This window comes from Podarcis melisellensis, assembly GCF_964234715.1.
Source record: "Podarcis melisellensis genome assembly, chromosome: 1".
NCBI lineage: Eukaryota > Metazoa > Chordata > Lepidosauria > Squamata > Lacertidae > Podarcis > Podarcis melisellensis.
In genome coordinates, this window is record NC_138528.1 from 133,655,910 (window position 1) to 133,669,274 (window position 13,365).

General features: G+C 40.1%; 1 protein-coding gene across 4 annotated transcripts in view; it reads left to right on the plus strand.

Annotated features, from left to right (window-relative positions):
* ERBB4 (erb-b2 receptor tyrosine kinase 4) overlaps window positions 1–13,365 on the plus strand; it is a 779,780-nt gene that overhangs the window by 654,712 nt on the left and 111,703 nt on the right. For all 4 annotated transcript variants that reach the window (XM_081904442.1, XM_081904441.1, XM_081904443.1 and 1 more), the window contains 2 exons: window positions 2,307–2,429; window positions 2,920–3,018. In XM_081904442.1, the coding sequence (XP_081760568.1) occupies window positions 2,307–2,429; window positions 2,920–3,018 (222 nt within the window). The remainder of the gene's footprint in view (window positions 1–2,306; window positions 2,430–2,919; window positions 3,019–13,365) is intronic.

A 13,365-nucleotide genomic window follows, 5' to 3' on the forward strand; every position in this document is an offset into this window, starting at 1 on the left:
GGTGCTCAAATGGCAATGCACAGAGCACTTAGCCTTGCAAACAGACACTTTGAAACACTGCAGTGGTTTCAACCCAATTTGAACAAGAGTAGCCCTTAATTATTTTTCCTTATCCTGAAAGAAGACAGGCTACTTGTCAGTGTTTAGAGGCTACTCTTTTCCCATTTATTTTTACAGAAATATATATTTCCAATCAAAAGCGCACTGTATAGTTCTAATCAATTGACGATCTTCTGACTGAATTCCATTCACATGGTTTGTTGGATTACAACTCATAGCACATGGAAGAGCATTTGTGGGGGCATGTGCATTAAATTAGGGTCTCCAGCACTATGTAATTGTGAAAAATAATGCAACCTCCCCCAAAATCCCCTTTCTTTTGAAAAAAGCTTGGAGTGAACATTACTTTTAAAGCAGACTAAAGGGTGGTGGATCAATTAAATATTAAGGTGCTGACTGTTTATAATAGCTTTCTGTTTATGTTCTTGGGCAGCTTTGCCAACTTTATGTCCTCCAGATGTTTTGGACTACAGCCAGCCCCAGGTACTGATGAAAGTTGCAGCCCAAAACATCTGGAGGCCCAGGTTGATGGCTGTTGCTATTGGTTTTTTATTGTTTTCTTTGAGTAATTACATGGAATCATAGAGTTGGAAGAGACCACAAGGGCCATCGAGTCCAACCCCCTGCCAAGCAGGAAACACTATCAGAGCACTCCTGACATATGGTTGTCAAGCCTCTGCTTAAAGACCTCCAAAGGAGGAGACTCCACCACACTCCTTGGCAGCAAATTCCACTGTCAAACAGCTCTTACTGTCAGGAAGTTCTTCCTAATGCTTAGGTGGAATCTTCTTTCTTGTAGTTTGGATTACAATTACAAATATAATTTGAAGCTTCCTTAGGGGCATTTTTTAAGACTGAAAGGTGGGGTATGTGTGGTTTTATAAATAAATAAATATATCCGGAACATAACATTTTGAATAGCACATGATGTCATACTGGCAAATACCGTGTTTCACCTACCTTTTATCTATGGATGACGACAACACTTACCACTTACCAGTACTTGATGGTGAGAAAAAGAAAGGAACTAGCTAAATTTCTTAGAGCATTCAGGGTAGAGTACTCAGATAGCTAAATGTTTCCAAGGCCTTAATCTTACCTGTACATTGAAATGCTTATTCATTTGAGCAGTCTTAATAAACACAATCTCTTGTAATCCTTGCAGAGATAAGTCTCAGGATAACACCAAGTTGGAATGGGAACCTACAGTTTATTTGATGGATTGACGTATTTCAAAACAATATTTTATGTAATCTGTCACTATGGATATTTTGATAGAAACACATGCTCAGCCATAACAACAAGTGACACCTGAGATTGCATTTAAGTTTGAGAATGCAGAGTTCTTCCACACCAGTGGGTCTGCTGCAGCCTGAGATGGCCTAAGCCTGGCACATGGGGGGAAACAAGCCTTTAAATGGTATTTGAGTTACATTGACTTTTCTGTCGGCTTAATTTGTGTTGGATTGCCAGCTCATGTGGCCAAACTGAATGGGTTTAGGATCCAGCCCAAGCCCTCCAACTCCCACAGAACACTGGGGGCGGGGGGCAGGCTCAACTGGAAATCTGCTGGATCCTAAGTCCACTCATCTTGGTGGTCTGGCTTTAGGACTGAACCCTAATTTATCCAGTCCTTCCTTCCTTCCCTTTCTTTTTTGAAGTGTCAGGTTAATGTAGGATGCATGTACACAATGGAAGATTTGCCATTGAATGGCATGGGGTGTAGATTATGTCTCTCTCATCACTATCAATCCAGCTTGAATTAACCACCTATCAAATCCATTTATTCAGTGGAAAACATAAACACATGCTTCTGTCTCTACTATTTGACATAGTGCTTTTATCATTGGTTGGGTCATGCCAAACACAAAACATTGATGATTCAGTGCCCATCATGAGAAGGCAGAACGCTAAAGCATTTTGTGATTCCACAAAATTCTCCAGTATAGCATTATTTTTAACTGTTGATTTTATTTATAGTTTCATTTTTTAAAAAAAATAAAACAAAACACAACTTGTATTTAACTTTTATTAACATTGTTAATGAATATTTTATAGTCTTTGGAAACCACTTAAAGGTTTTATTAACAATTAAGAGGGAAACCTATTATGTTAAATAATTAAAAACTACAATGGAAACTTGATTTTAAGGAACAAATCATTGAAATTAGCATAGGGACTTGTCATTTTTCACTGTTTCCCACTTTTGTATCCAGCATTCACTAAACACCAATTTTATTTTGCAGCTGGTGGAACCCTTGACCCCTAGTGGCACAGCCCCCAACCAGGCACAGCTCCGCATTCTGAAAGAAACAGAGCTGAAACGTGTCAAAGTCCTTGGATCCGGGGCCTTTGGAACTGTGTATAAGGTATGTGCCTTTGATGGTCTTCGTTCATCTACTATGTGTATCAGGGCAACAGGATAGTAGTGTGTTCAAGGGGTTCCTGAAATATGAAGATAAAATGCCTTTTGATTATACATGCAACTTAGAACTCAGTGCCCAGATCCTGTGTTCAACTGCTGTGTTCAGTTCTCAGAATTGGGCTGCTCAGTATTCTGCAAGCTATTTCAGTTAGAAAATGTAAATTGGACTCAAAGGATCATTTACCTCAAAGTACTAAGATCAACTTAGGCATGTGGCAAATAACACGGTTCAGTTGATTTCTTTTTGAAAAATGCTTTGTAAGTAGCTTTGAGCTACTCTCTACTCTCTACTCTACGCTCTGAGCCCGGCCTTGGCTGGGGAGGGTGGGGTATAAATAAAAATTATTATTATTATTATTATTATTATTATTATTATTATTATTATTATTAGCTAATTTGGAGTTACGGTTTTCTTCACTTTTTCAACATCTTAGGGTGTTTGGGTTCCTGAGGGAGAGAGTGTGAAGATTCCTGTGGCCATTAAAATCCTGAATGAGACAACTGGCCCCAAAGCCAATGTGGAGTTCATGGATGTAAGTAATGGATACCCTGTTCCAGCGATGCATGTTCACACACATTATTTATGGTTTAGCTTCACAATGGCAACTACTTCTTCCAATTAACATACCCTTATGATGCCCAGAGAGAATTGCCCTGGAAGAACCAAACTTGCATGGATTTGGTGGCCAAACTCTGCACTCAGTAGGCACCGAGCATCCACCTAAATATGGTAACAACTCAGTGTTCCTCAAGCTCACTGAACTCTGGCCCACTTTGTTGCTTTATCTTTCGAACTCTGAAACAACACAGTGCCAAGTGTGTGTTGCATAGATGAGCAGCAAAGAACCCTACACACATCAGGTACGTACAGGCTGCTACTGCATATGAGGATCTGTGGGCTGGGGGCTTAATCCCTGCATCAGGATTAGAAGAGCAATGGAATCTGCTACTCTTATTCAATTAGGAATTGTCCTAACCCTTTGCCTAACCCTAGAGATCTACCAGTAGATCTCAGTCTGCCTTCTGCCCGCTCTCAGCGTGAACTGCAGCAGCCGTACTGCAGTCTACACCATCTATAAAACCATATTTCTCAGGACTATTGTGCATGGGGAGTGGATGGGTCACGTACCTTTTTTGCGAGGTGGCTTTTGTGGGACAAGAATGTTTGCTTTAGGGGATTGTGGTAGGGGCAGCGTTTAAAAGCAAATCACTTGATAAAACTACATTTAGACAATTTTGGGGGTGTTCTTCAAATTTTATTGACTACTTGAGATAGAATTAATTGTTTGGTGCAATAGTTCTCAAGTTCTGTGATGGCAGCTGGAAGGGAGTTATGATGTCTTGGGAGTAGACAGGGGGATACAATCCTGAAACAGGCATGCCTTCCTTCCACACAAGTGAGGACATGGGTAGATTGAATATCATATGGTAAAACATTCTTTCATGATTCACATTTGATTTGGGGTGGCGTGGGGTAGTCTGCATCCCAGCATGACTGGAAAGAGTTGATGCTTTGTCCTTGAATGCTGTTTTTGAAGGGAATCAGCAATAACTTGTTCTCTGCTGGGCTGGCTTTGTGCTAATCTCTTCTCTCTCAGCTTCAGTGTTCTCTCCTGTAAGCTATTGGTTTAAATTAACTGGTTGCCCTTCATTTGTTCAGCTGACCAGCTTGAGAGTTTTGTGTTGCAACCTCTGATCCGTAGTAACATAGATGTGGATTTGCACTTGTTTATGCAGTTCATCATAGTGTGTGGCCTGGTGGTTGCAGGAGGTAATTGGCGCCACCATTTTGCATCTGTCTCTGTCTTCCACTAGTCAAAACAAAAAAAAAATCCTTCCAGTAGCACCTTAAAGACCAACTAAGTTAGTTCTAGGTATGAGCTTTCGTGTGCATGCACACTTCTTCAGATACACACTGTGGAAGGATTTTTTTTTTGTTTTGACTATGGCAGACCAACACGGCTACCTATCTGTAACTGTCTTCCACTAGTTTGCATTTGATGCTGATTGGTGGATTTCAGGTTACAGGGGGGAAAACAACCCAGAATATCTTGCAGACCTGTAGATCACAATAAAACACCTGGATCTTTCTTGGCAGGGGATTTGCTCCATCTCCTTGATCATTTTGGTTGCCCTTTTCTGAACCTTTCTCAACTCTGTGATACAAGCTCTGGAACTTTACCCTTGCAACTGATAAGATGACATTTCTCTTTGACATGTGGAATGAGTAAAACAACATGTGTTGTTGCAAATGTTTTATTCTGATTCGTATGCACAGATGTCTATTTTACTTTAGCCCATTAGAGCGACAACACAAAAGACATGCAAGAGTGAATGCCTGCTATTCTGCAGAAGACAAAGAGATTAGCAGTAGGAGCCATTGCTTTTTGTTTAATCTTTTAATGGCGGCAGAAAGAAAATGAAACCAAGGAGTGCTTTGTGACCAGTTGGGCTCCTTTTAAATGCTGTACGGCTAAAGGAGAATAGGCCGTGGCAATTTGGCAACTGGGCTGTCATTTCAGTACCCTTGAAAACTTTCTAATGTATCCATAATGACTATAATGACATAATGCATCATGCTAGTACATGATGTGGGCAGCCCCCTCCTATATTTCTCTCAACAGGGGACATTGAATTCAGTAGCAAAGAAAAATCCCTATGTTTGAATGGTACCTTTCCCCCTAGCACAGCAAATACTATTTCTCATATGTCTCACTCAAAAGTTATTTCAGTCCTCATCTTTCCTTTGTGTTCCATTCTTTTTTTTTTTTTACAAAGATCTCTTGTAACAGATAGCTAAAGGCATCCAAAAAATCCGCAATTTGGTTCACGATTAAATTAAAACTAGAGTAACTGCTGTAAAGGCTTGCCTTCATTCAGCTTATGTTCTTCAATGCATTTCATAATTGCATCATATTGCCTTTAGTAGTTGCATCATTCCTCTGAGGTTGTAAATTCTGAGGTTGACTTCATCTGAAAGGCTTCACCTGAATACCTTAGAGCTTAGCTATCTAGCACCTCAGTTTTAGAAAAAAGTCCTTTTTCAATGCAACTGAGGTTTTATAAAGAACTCAGCAAAGATTTAGCAGCTTGGGCATTGCAAGAACTGTCAAAATAAGGTATCTAGAAAATGGGGTTACTAGAGCAAAACAAAGCGGGTGGAATTCAAAGTAGCACTCAGCAGATTACCCATCAATGCAAGCATTTCTGTGTGCCTGGTGGAATGTTCTCTTCCTTCCTTCTCCTTTATGTTGTTCTGGGGGTTCTCCCATCACCCCAGAGCTGATTGGGGACATTGGGGGGGGGAGAGGGGAGCCCCATTGTGTGAAGGGGACTTGCAGCACTGGCTCGTGCTAGCACAGCTTATTAGTTGAAGCTGGTCCAATGTTTACAACATACTTCTGCTTTGCAATTGTCTTCCACAGAATGCAGATTTTACGAATGCAGATTTAGAAAGGAGGTGAGATCTGTTGCAATATGCTTTGATTTGCTTTAATTAGTTTGGCTAACCTTTGTTGGTTATATGATTGTTTAGTGAAATAATGAGAGAGAGAGAAAAAAACCAATGTCAGGAAATCATAGCTTAAAACTGGGGAGTGCCCTTAAAGCAGTGACCTCAAATTGTGAGTGTCTGCAACTCTGCTAGCTGAACATCCATGGTTTTGTATCTGTTATATAATGCAGCAATCTTTCTACCCTTGCAGTGCGTGCCCTTGAGGTTGCTCTGGTTTATAGCCTCCATGATGGGTGATGCAGATAAGGGAACCTAAAAAACTTGCAGACTTGGGAAGCAGTGGGTGGAATGTGAATGTCATTCACCTTACAAACATCAAGGTATAAAGCATCATAGTGTTGTGTCTGTGGAAGAAAAGGCAGGTACTAAGAAACCCACCAATTGGCTGCGTGGAAACTTTTCAAAACAACATTAATTTCTGTGCTCTATGAAGTCTCCCAGCCCTCCTCCTTTCTCCTATTACATTGTAAGTCAATTGACTTGGAGATGTCATGAATTTCTAACTAGCCATGAGGCTGTTGCCAAAAGCCAATAGCTTATCATCAAAGCAGAGATATCCTACATGCCATGAAGTGCACTCCTGATTAGAAAGTAAAATAAACTATCCAGGATACTAGTAGAGAAGGAAATCAATGAAGTCTGACACATCTCATCAGGCAAAAAGAAAGGAAACAGTCTTGCATTTCTAAAAGGCGATGTTGCACAAGCTGTAATTTTATCCAGGGTTTTGATCCACTTACAAGTTTAATCTAACCTCTGTGCACTTAAATGTTTCATTATCTCTTCGAAAATAATTAGGGGTTGCAACCAGAAGTCTGTATATGTAGAGTTCCTTGGGAGTCCCCAAGCTCATTGAGGTGAAGACAGCTTGACTGATGGTTGTCAGCCAATATTGGGCCAGGAGCTAATAATAGAAGGCACTGCTGCTTAGCTAGGTGAGAAAGTTAGCTTGGGAAAAATTAAACTGAAGGTTTTTGGATTTATGATTTGAAATACATTTCCCATTCTCATTTGTTTCCTGGTAAGAGCCTGCAAAGGGAGTTGGTCTCTTTTATGGTTTTATAATTAAGATCGAGGGGATTCTTGACTTCCTCCAGACGTATTGTGGCTCACCAATATCCCTAGAAATAGCTTTTCATGTCCAAGGAGAGTGTTTTGTTTAGTGATGCATAAAGATAATAAATAATACTGACCAGTGCTCTTGCAGCTGCCACTCCTGCCAAGCATGCAGGAAATAAATTAAGTTAGCTCAAAGGGGGTTTGATGGATAAAGTGATTGCAGAGGAAAAAGAGAGAAAACTAGGCTTGGCTTGGCTTGATGAATGCAGGCACCAGATTTCTCCCCACCCCCACCCCCAAGTACAGAAAAATAACAGACATGTTTTATTTTGTAAGGACTTTAAGACCATGATGGTTAGAACTCTGTGATCAGTATGCAAAAGTTTCAATAAGACTACTCGCTATGTTGACAAGATTAGCCAAAAATGCTTGCCAGACTTTGTCTTCTATGCACTAAGAGCACACCAGGTGTGTACATTGATAAGAGGCTTTTCCAGAGTGGTTTCTCCACTGTGAAACAACTAATTTCTCCTAGGGACATGTTGGTGTCATCCTGAACATTTTCAGAGGGGTTCCATAAAGAATGAGGACCTCATTTTGCAACTGGTAGGAAGTGGCATGATTCTGTTTGGTCTGTTTAATCTCAAACCCTCAGGCAAACCTAGGGGCACGGATCTCTTACAGGAGCAGTTACTTACCTTGGGAGTTCAGTTTGCAGATTTCCCCCAGGTTGTTGATACAGTTGAGACTTCCAGGCAGAGAAGGTCAGTGAGTGCAATGAAAATTTTCGTCCTTTCTGGAGATGCTAGACTTGAGGATGTTCCTAAAAGCTAAATATGTCATGTAGCAATGCCTTGGAGCAATCAGCCTCTAGGAAACCGGAAACCTGATAACTAGTGAAAGTTACATGCTTTTAGATATTTTGCAGGAAGACAAGGAAATGTTCAAGGCAGTGTTCCTTTTTCTGCTTTAACTATATTTTACCCAAGTAAGCTATTCTTCCCACAGAAGAATAAAAACAGAAGTCCTGCATTCAGTTTATAAAGTGGGGAATATGATAGATGCCTTTCACAACATGCATGGTGTAGAGAAGGAGAATATCCCCACCACCACCTTGCAACACGAAAATCCAGACCACCCAAGAACACTAAAACCCAGACTGATTCAAGAAGACTTAGGACAGACAAAAGAAAGTATTTCATTGCCCAGAGCAGAGGTAAACTTTGGAATTTGCTACCATAAGATACAGTGATGGTTTCAAATTTAGACGGCTTTAAAAGTGAGTTAAGCCAAATTTGCGGATGATGAGGCTAGCAATGTTTCATAGTCATTATCTCTTGGAATGTAGCAGAGGGTGGGGAGCAGCGGCTGTGCTAGGAGGGAGGGCCAAGCCATGGTGTCCTCATGGGGAGCCCTGCTGCATGACTGCCTCCAGGGCCCTCACTATCAGGCTGCCCCAATTCCGGCAGAAACCTCCCCATCCAGCCCTTCCCTGGATCCTTGGCAGACCATCCATTTGCATCATTCTGACTTGGTTAGCCCAAGACACCATGTTGGAGGATGATGATGTTTGCAATTGGCCTTTTACATATGTTTTTAATTAATAGCACAGTGGTCACTGCTCCCAATTGGCTCTACAAAAACCAGGAAAGAAAAGAACCTAAAAAGCACAGGCTTTTTAAGCAAAGTTATTCGCAAGGGTGGAATCAAGACTGTCACATTTATACATATCTGGTACATGGAGGACAACAACCCAAGGAACTCAAAGAAAAGTCCCTGGGCATTTTGGTCTGTTGTCAAAATTTCTGGCTCCTAATATTCTCCTGGTAACTGCTGTGTGGGCTGAAGCTAGAATTCTCCTGCTCATTCCTTACAAACTTAGAATTTTTCTGCTGCCTCAAAGTTTCCCAAAGTTCAAAGAGAAGGAAATATTTAAAATTAATAAAATGAGAGGCATAATTACCAAACAATCCCTTTCCACTATAGTAAAAAAAGAAACAGGCAAAGAACATCCAGCTTTAAAGGCTGAATTTGTTACCCAGAACTGAGCAATTAGTGCCAATGCTTCACAATAAGAAATGGAAAGTCTGTATCAAAGAACTTCCTATTATTTAGGAATTTTCTCTGCATGCCTCCAGCTTATATTAGCAATTCAGAGTAGACACGTTGGTATTTCAATTTCTAAATGGTAATGTATATGCCAGGTTGCTGTTAGGCTGATAATAAATGAAGGTTTTATGGGATGTGTGTTAATAATACAAGGTATTATTTTCTTCAGTGTATACGTAATGCCTTCCAATGAGGTTGCTATATGGTTCAAGGTTAGCAGTCAATCAGCACATGTCTGATTGAAGCAGAACTGTCTAGATATTAAAGTCAATCAAATAGGGTATATATAAATATAATTTGCCAGCTAAGCAATTTTTGAAACTTTATTTTCTAAAAAAGGAGAACTTTATAGTGATAAGTTATTACTTTCTAGATTTTTCATGATAACAGATTGAGCACAAGAGTGTGATAATATACCTCAGTTCAATGGCTCAGAAATCAGCAGCAAAACGTAAAGTAGTGTTGGTAAAGCGTCCCTGAAAAAGAACAATGTGCCATTAATCATTGTTATTTCAATGTGAGAAGGAGCCAAGAATTTAGAAAAGGGAGCATATTAGGTTAAGGACATCAAACAGATTTTTGCTGGTGTAAATTCGATAAGAGTCCTAATGCACATACTCAGAGGTCTCAGGAGGTTTGATTGCTCCTGGTGCCTTATCATCATGTAAGAGCACCCTGAACTTTGACTATCTGTCAGGTGTATTCCCAAGATGGACAAATCAACAAACAGAAATCCCCTGGAGAAACAAAATTCTCTCAGAATCTGCATAACTTACAAACCAGCCACATTTCTAGGGCCTTAAAGATGATAACTGAAAACAAGGCTTTGAAAATCTCTATAACTCTGATTCATCTAGATCTGAAGCAAAACAGCTCAGTTTTCAACAATGTAAAAAACTCTTCCCTTTTTAACATTTTTGACACTCCTTGCAATGTTCACTGTCTACTAAGTCCTATTGAGTTCAAGGGCCTTACTTCTTACTTCATGCATAGGACTGCGGGCATAATAATTAATTTCCCTCATTGACACCATCATATAGCCAACTCTCATTGGCAGCATTACGTCATGATGTCATGCCACTTTATTACAATGATTACTAATTGGGTGTGATCATTCATGTGACTAATCCAAGAAATGTAAATGAAATCAGCAGCACCAGACAAAGACTGATATTCACATTATCTTGGTAAGTTGTTTACCCAAAACTACCAAAATGTCTCACTTGACTCCAAAATGAAAAGCGACAAGTATTTGGCTGAAACCTTACTAACTTAGTTCTGGCTGGCCATTAGAATTCAGCCTTTCATGTTGACTAGTGCTTAATGTTGCCCTGTGGTATGATCCTGGCTTCATCATTGTTAGCTTTAAATATGTATTATTAGTTACAAGTGGTGTGTGTGTTATCTTAGATTTTGCCTCTACGGTGATTAAAAATAGTTCCAGAAGGGTTTTGCTTTAGTTCTGAAGACTAGTTGTTAATTGGACAAATAGACCATTATTGTGCAATAAAAAAATGAGGTCAACACCAGATAGCCTAGGCCTTAGTGTTATCTTAACTGTTTGCATTATCTTCTTGAGGAAAATGTCCGGATTACTGGGAGAGGTAATACCAATTTGCTTGTGATAAGAGTGATATTAACAGTCAATACCATTTTAAAGCTGCTTCATTAATCAGGTGGCAAAGCCAAGCCATTGCGATAGGGAAAATATTGACTATTTTTGCATGAAGATAGTGAACCACTGCCTCTCTGCTCAAAACATGAGCCTTCTGCAAATGATGTTATCTTTGGTAATAAAAAAAAAAGCCCGCCTGTCCCCCGGTTCCATATTGAGCGATTGCAGCTGTATGGAAAACCAGAGCTTGCAAAATGTCGAGGTGCAATTGGGGATGTGTTTCATGGTTATGTTATTTCCATCACTGACTTTCAGTCGGCACTGAATATTGAACATTTAAAAAGCCTCCTTTATTTTGACTGTGATAGTGATCTGATTTCAACAGCCAATACTCCTCTTGACATTGTTTCAAGTCAAGCAGACACTGCGGGCCCCGTAGTAGTACTGTCCTGGGGGAGAATCCTACTTACTGATTCCATGGCCTCTTTGGACAAACAAAGAAATAATCTGTTGGTCTGATTTGGAATTCTTACTCTCAAAGGGACCTTGTAAGAACAACAGGATAAGATTGGACAAACAGACAAAAATGGTTGCTCTTCCAGTTGTTCTGATTCAAGTTCACCCAAATGAAAAGTTAAGGTAAAGAATGGAAAACAAAGGAAAATAAATCTCATTGCATAGAGAACAGACCCAAGGCAGATGATAGATAGAAAGATGATAGATAGATAGATGATAGATAGATAGAGATAGATAGATAGATGATAGATAGATAGATAGATAGATGATAGATAGAGATAGATAGATAGATAGATAGATGATAGATAGATAGATAGATAGATAGATAGATAGATAGATAGATAGATGATAGATAGATGATAGATAGATGATAGATAGATAGATATAGATGATAGATAGATAGATGATAGATAGATAGATATAGATGATAGATCCAGTAGGCAGATAGGCATACTTGTGAGGGGCAGTTCAAAATACTGGAAAGTCCCCATACCCCTTTTGGCTTTCTGCCTGCATAATTGTTTGTTTGTTTGCAGTTTATCGAGTTACATTATTAGATGCTTAGATTTTGCTTATGTCAAGGAGTGGAGGGGCCAGGTAGTGTGCCCTGGCCTCCTTGCCTTGAGGATGAACTCTGCCTGACGCTTCATGTGCTGGAGCTCCCATCAGCCCAGGTTCATTTCTTCCTGTTTGGCTCTGAGAGCAGCAGCCTCCAGCACTCACAGCTCAGCTCTCTTACTAGAAATGAGCTCAGTTGGGAGAAAAGCATGCAGAGGTAAGACGAGGAATAATTTCACTGCCCCCCTTTTAAGATTCCATAAACCTTTTATACATGAACAACAAGCGTGGCTGTCCCATTGCTTGAAAAACCAAGATCACTGATCCTGTTACACCTAGATTGACCCATAGCTACTCTGATGCGTCAGTAAATGGTGCCTTTATATTCTTGGGAGACCCTTGGGGATAGGTTTGTTTGTTTGTTTCTGCATATAACTAAATGGTTAGTTATATATTTGCACCTCTTTTCGCTCCTCTCTTGATTTTTTTCTTTCGTCCACATATGGCAACGTCAGCTTCAGCAGTTAGCCAGGTCTAGAGGGATGCATTCTGCAGGAGGTTCTCCCAAACTTAATATGCAAGCAAAATATGTTGAAGATACATCAGTTTGTAATTGCTTCCTCCCAAAGGCTGCTCAGACATGCACTGTAGACATGTTTCTTTGCTGTAGCAATTACAGGTACCATAAAATTAATGAAAAAAATGTGTGTCCGCTCTAATATCTTTCTCCTGTCACACAGCACACATTTGAGGTTTTGCAAATAATTCCCAGCCCAGAGTACAGTGAGCTTCTTAAGTACTTTAAAGAGTCTTTGTGGCTGCAATATAGAAAACCAAGACAGGGGAAGGCAAATTTAAGGAGGCATCCACTTATACATATATTTTCAGAAAGGCAAAAACATTTATCAATGTCATGGTGCATTACAACTTTTCAGTTTATCAAGCTGTCACAGAAAGATCTTGGACCAGGTCTGCATGTTTCATGGGTACAATACAGGGCTATTTTTGTGTGTATTCATACGAAGGCAGGTGGTGCTGAGCCACACTCTAACTGGCAGTTGTAGCAAGGCTGCTGAAACAGGCAAATTTGGTATAAGTTGTCATGCCACATTTGAAATTCATTTATTTTCATTTATTTAATTTTGACATTTATATATCCAGCAAGGTCCTCGGGGGGGGGGGGGTCCCAACACAAACCATGTATTAAAACTATAGTAATACAACCAAGGTTTAAACATCAACAACAATCTGCATAAAAATCAGCACAAAGAAAGCATAAAGCAATGTAAGACTGCCTTGAAGCCGCCACAGGGAAGCATGTCATGTTCCACCTCCACTGTCAGAGGCAGCAGAGCTTCTGAATGCCAGCTGCTGGAAGCCGCAGGTGGGGAGAGGGCTCTTGAGCTCAGGTCCTGCTTGCTGGTTTCCCACAGCCATCTGGTTGGCCACTGTGAGGACAGGATGACCTGATCCAGCAAACGCATCATATGTTCTTACGTATTTAAAACA